The sequence below is a fragment of the Syngnathus scovelli genome, chromosome 9 (assembly GCF_024217435.2).
Source record: "Syngnathus scovelli strain Florida chromosome 9, RoL_Ssco_1.2, whole genome shotgun sequence".
Lineage (NCBI taxonomy): Eukaryota > Metazoa > Chordata > Actinopteri > Syngnathiformes > Syngnathidae > Syngnathus > Syngnathus scovelli.
This window is the reverse complement of record NC_090855.1, coordinates 5,321,437-5,327,436: the sequence shown is the minus strand read 5'-3', so window position 1 is coordinate 5,327,436 and position 6,000 is coordinate 5,321,437. Positions and strand designations below refer to the sequence as shown.

Here is a 6,000-nt window from a genome sequence, read left to right as displayed (position 1 = left end):
GGCATCCAATCTGATCATTATTTTGTCACTTGCTGTTGGCTGAAAATGAAATCGCAGTGCCAAAAAGCTGAACTTGTAAATGTCACATGACCAAACTCAGAAAACAGGTGACTTGTGATTGGTTGTTACCTGAGACCTTAGGCACTGCAATGTCATTTTCACTTGACAGCAAATGGCAAAATGGCCGGACTCTGAGATGTCTAAAAACGATACATTTGGAAACTTAATAAATATTCTGTGTTCAGTGAGGGTGCATTTAACATATTAAAGACTTCCTCCTTTAGAAGAGCTAAGTATTTTTTGAGGTGGTATTTGGTGTTAAATGTTTGGGAACCAATCCTCCAAATCTGTCATTCGTGGCTCTGATTTTTCTACTGTACGTCTTTGTCAGTATGCCAACTGTCAAAATGACAAATTGCATCCTGCAAGGCTTATGCCACATCGATTACGGTGGCTGGAGAATGCTAATTGTTGTGATCTTTAGTACCATCGGATTTAAGTTTTTTTTTTTTTTTTTAAACTACCTGCTGTCTAGTTAATGACTATAATAAGCATGAAATTGCAGCTTCCATTTTTTTATTTATTGTTAAACCTAATCCATGTCACAAATGGGATTTTTAAATGACTTTATAAACGGACAGCCCCCGGGCAAAAAAAAAAATAGCAACCTTTTCGGAACATTTATTTATTTATTTATTTATTTATTTATTTATTTATTTATTTATTTAGGGCCAAACCTTTTGACCTAAATGCTCTCTATATATAATTATACATATAAAATTAAAAGTTTTGGTTCAATATTACACAAAACCTGATTTATAAGCTGTACATTAGTTATGATAAAAGTGTGTGCGAGTGTGCATGGCGGTTTTGTTTTATTTTTAGGTTCTCTGGAAAATTTTACTCTCAAGCCACAGACATGTTTGAAGCTGCACCTGCTCTTTTCTGAAAGAGCCAGCAAAGAACTTTGTATTTATGCACACATGGTTCCAATATTCCTTTTCTGGACGCATAGATTAACATTGACACTATGTTTTTTTTTAAATCCAGCATAATTTATTGAGTAAATGTTTAATTATATTTTAAATTCTGAAGAAACGGAAAGAGGACAAACTTGGCTAATTAAAATTGATTGGCCACAATTAGAAATAACCTAAGAAATCACACAAGTCATTTATAGTGACAATACATTCAAAGGTAACTAGGGAAATTAATTTAATTTGATACGCATATGGGAATGTTTGAAAATTATTTTCAATCAGTAGAAAACGATTATTTATTTTAGATCTGGTGATACTACTAAGATGATAATGCTAATCACATACTATTTGTTCTTGATAACAGTATGGCTCTTATTTGTTACTTTTAGCTCAGGTATCAACGTTACAGAACAATACTATAATTTATGGGCTTTCTTTTTCAGAAAATGTACAAAGTTAATCTGATTTTATTTCTTTTTTCATGTTGAATTATTGTACAGTCATAGAATCAAGTGAAATACATAGCTGTTAATTAGATACTGTCACGACTAAGCCTGGTTTTAGTTTCCCTCCTCAAACAGCTGCATGAAAATTCTCATGCTCCCCACTGAGACGCACGCGCGCACGTGTACGCGCACACGCACACGCACGCACGCACGCACGCAAACACGCACACACGCACACAGCTTGGGTAGTGTTAACCTCTTTACAGAAAATCCCAAATCTCTACACGTGGCATATTTCATAAATTCATCAGCACTTACAGTACAAAACGCAGGCATGCAATCTTTTTCAATACATTTAAATACATCACATTTAATTCGAATACCCTACCTTTTCTTTCCCCGCATGCAGATGAGCCCACGTCCACTTCCCAAAGCCCACGCGATCATTCAGATAAAATCCATTGAATGGCTGATAAGCGTTATGTCGGGCTCGGTTCGGCTCCAGTTCGGCGTGTCATGCGGGTTCCCTCCGTCCGTGCACTGCGATGCAATGCACTGTGTGAGCCTCACTACACTCTGAACATCTGCTCATTTCACGTGACTTTTTCCTTCCCCAAAAAAAGAAAAAAAAATCCTAACATCTGTTCTAAATAGGTTTCATTCTGTGCCTCAATTGGCAACTGCTTTCTGAAAAGAGGAAACATATTTAAGATTGCTTCATCCAGGGGAAAAGGTGTTTTTCATTTGGCGTTAGTTCAACTTCAAGGCTAGTGTGGTGCGTTCATAGAAATAGGAATATAAGATGATTATTATGATAGGTAAACATAAAATTCACCAAGTCAATCGAGGGCCTGTAGATGTGTTTGTGGGTTTGTGGCGTCCTCCCCTCCCGCCCACGCAAACAGCAAAAGTGGCCCCCTAGTCCACGCTACCTTCACGGCCTCCTTAAATTTCATAGACATCTGGGAATTCCATACATGCCTCGAAGACCAATTACACACCTTCAAACGGTCACGGCTTTCTTTTTGGACAGTGAGAAAAACTTTCCCACGTCACCTAAACGTTTCACAAAGCGGTGACAGCACGCACCGGGACACCGGAAGTCGCTTTATATCACGTTGGTTAATTTATCCACGTAAACTGTAGTTTGGAAAAAACTAATCACTATGTATCAACGCAATTTAGATTATTTAGAACATCGGAACGATAAGAAAATGCATTCGCTGCACTCCAGATGCTAGATTTTTGCTAACGCAGCATCGATAGTTTACATTTACAACATTTGAGCTGAGAAAACAAATGAATAAATAAATAGAATGAAATTAAACGAAAACACTTAACATGTTGACACGTGTCCTCTAGTCTTTATTTGTTTATGCGAATGTGTGGGTACAAACCATGACTTTAATTTACACGCAAAGGAATACTGGAGCAATAAATACGTCATTTTGTATATGTATATTAAGGCAGTGTATTTTGCAGTTACTTTTTTTTCGTTTTATCTTGCAATTATATATGTAATCAAAACTTTTTTTGACGTGGCATTTTAATCAATCTGCTTTTGTCATCGTGCCAGATTGTTTCTCACGTGCATCTTAATACCCTGACAAACGATCGTCAATTAGAACGAGCAAAGAAAAATTAAGGCAAAAATATTCTCGTTTTCTTTATTGCAAAAAATATACAAACATTTACAAAAGTGATAATAAAAATAGGAATGTATTTATATTTCAGACACAGGATGTATTCCTAATTGTAATACCAATAAATAAATAAATGTTTTCTGAAAATATTTTTTGCACAGGTTTGATCCACAAAGACAGCCTTATATGTGGGCTACACCACCAGTAGAGAATTACACACACACACACACACGCGCGCGCACACCCACCCACGCACGCGCGCGCACACACACACACACATGCAAGTTACACTGCCTTGCTTGCAGAAATAAGTCCCAATACATGTAGTAAAAGCAATTCTTCTTAACAGGCATCAGCCGTGATATATTCAACATTCGTCGTCAACAACATGTAAATACACCGTCAACAGAGTGGGTGGTGTGAGGGGGCTGCAAAAACAAACAAACAAAAAATCCCCTACAGCACCTCCGTGGTCTTTGCTTTAAATAGTGATCCCATGTATCCAGCATTGGACTCCAGGTATGTCCCGTCAGAATGTGAGAAGTTTAGAATCAGCAGTCACCTGTGAGGGTCAACCGCACACACAATGATTTAAGTCTCAGGTTCTTGTATTGGATGTCATTGCAATCAGTTCAGAGTGTTGTTTTACTTGCACTTGACACATTGGAAAAAGACTATTTGCATCATGCATTTCAACTATGTACAAAACATATTGGGGCATTTCCTAACATGCATTTTAATTGAACATATTTGACATTTTAGTTGGAATAATTATTGACATTACAATTTAGTTGCATAACAAATATTAGAGAACCTTATAATGCATTGTATTAAAAAAGCTATTTTACATTTTAGCCCAAAATGTAACTAAAACTGCTATTTTTTTCTTGTGCTATAGTTGAGAGAAAAACAATTTGCATCAGGTAGTTTGCTTGATTGTTTCCTGTACTATAATGTGGAGAAGTGGTCTATATACTACATATCACCGTGGGATAGGGGGGAACGAAATTTCGGTTTCTTTGTGTGTCTTTGGCATGTGGAGAAATTGACAATAAAGCTGACTTTGACTTTGACTTTGATATAATAATGCATCATTCATGCATTTTCAAGGTGAACAAAAATATTTGACAATATGCACGATGCACCACAGCAAAGAAAAAAATATGCATTCTAGCCATTTCTGGGAGAAACTTAGCAAGCAAAATAAGCAGGCATGCATTTTAGTCGGGGAAAAACTATATTTGACAATATGCATAACGTATTTTGCACGGAAAAATAAGCATGCATTGATTTTAGCGGAGGGGCGGGGGGACTATATTGGACTATACATTAGCAAAGAAAAAAAAAACGTGCGTGCAATCTGGTGGGGGGAAAATAACGGCGGCCCTGCCTACCATGTTGGGCCAGAGCCGTCCCGGTGCTAGTGAGATGTGGACATGGACCAGGCGCCCTCCATCCTCCACACGGAGAAGGCGTAGCTGAGCCTCTCGTGGGCCACATAGCTGCAGCTGGACATCTTGGCGTCCAGCTCGTCGCTCTGCAACACCTGGCACAGGAAGTCGATGTACCTGGCGGCCAGTTTGAGCGTCTGTATTTTGCTCAGCTTGTCCGAAGGAAGCGTGGGGATGATTTTGCGCAGGGCCGCGAACGCCTCGTTGAGCGACTGAGTCCTCTGACGCTCCCGCACGTTGGCCATGACTCGCTGGCTCTGGAGTTCCTCGAGGGACTGCGGGCTCCCGCTGCTGCTCGATTTCTTGCCTCGCTTACCCCCTGCCGCGATCGGGCTGTCCGAGTCTTCAGCGGCTTGTTTCCTGCTCGGCCTGCGCTTCCTTGCGCTTCTTTTGGGCTGGGTGTCCGCCTCCCCTTCGCTGTTGCTCAGGCTGTCCACAGGGGAGACCGGGGAGCTGCTCGACTCTTCCCCCAAATTTTCCTCGGACATCTCCACTCGCCACACGAAAATAGCGCGCCCCCTCTAAAAGAGTCCAAATATTACCTCCCTGTCATCAAGTCTTCTGGTTAGTCCACCTGGAGGTCTGTGCAGCCAGAAGACGCCAAAGTATCCATAGATGGGCCTCCGGGAGGACAAATCTTCTGACACTTGAGAAAGTTGGCCTCATCTTATAGGCTGAAAACTTTTTGGGAAGGCACGCGATTGGACGAGACGGCAAGCGACGTCGTTCGAGAGGTGGGCCTTCTTGTGACAAAAGAAATCCAGATAACGGTGCTCTATCGTTACATCATAGAAGGAAAAAAAAAGTTTGCTTTTGCCTTTATCTATCTATCTATCTATCTATCTATCTATCTATCTATCTATCTATCTATCTATCTATCTATCTATCTATCTATCTATCTATCTATCTATCTATCTATCTATCTATCTATCTATCTATCTATCTATCTATCTATCTATCTATCTATCTATCTATCTAATCAATGCTTTGTCTGTCTGTCTGTCTGTCTGTCTGTCTGTCTGTCTGTCTGTCTGTCTGTCTGTCTGTCCAATATTTTGACCCTCTCATGCAGCTGGTAACCAAAATAGTAGTTGTACACCACTTCAACCACAGTATTATTGGATAGCATATTATTACATTAAAACCTCAATCATATCTGCATATTATCACCCTTCACTTTACATCTGTTTATGACGCGTTAACATATTTCCTAAACCTTTTCATGTTGCAAGCACTTTAGATGGTACAAATGAGACACCATTACATTCAAAAAGAAATAACATGGACAAACTAACACAATTTAAAGCGTACGCAACCAAAACAATAATATGTAAAATCTTGCCTCAAGGGTCGAATTGCCTCCTCTGTTGCAGCCCAATTGTTTTCTCTCTTTTTTTTTAACAATCTGCAATCTTCATTTTACTCCACAGACCCCAAGAATCACACATTCTCTTATGCAACCATGCATGCAACCCACATG

General features: G+C 39.5%; 1 protein-coding gene across 1 annotated transcript; it reads right to left on the bottom strand.

Moving 5' to 3' along the window:
• Nucleotides 1-3,079: 3,079 nt before the first annotated feature.
• Nucleotides 3,080-5,172, bottom strand: twist1b (twist family bHLH transcription factor 1b). The gene is made up of 2 exons (XM_049730134.2): nt 4,464-5,172; nt 3,080-3,631 (listed from the first exon to the last, which is right to left on the bottom strand). The coding sequence occupies exon 1, from the start codon at nt 5,006-5,008 to the stop codon at nt 4,490-4,492; it is 519 nt and encodes a 172-aa protein (XP_049586091.1). The 5' UTR covers nt 5,009-5,172; the 3' UTR covers nt 3,080-3,631; nt 4,464-4,489.
• Nucleotides 5,173-6,000: the final 828 nt, after the last annotated feature.

Excerpts from the sequence above, each read along its gene's own strand:
- twist1b (XM_049730134.2), bottom strand. The coding sequence starts at position 5,008 with ATGTCCGAGGAAAATTTGGGGGAAGAGTCGAGCAGCTCCCCGGTCTCC.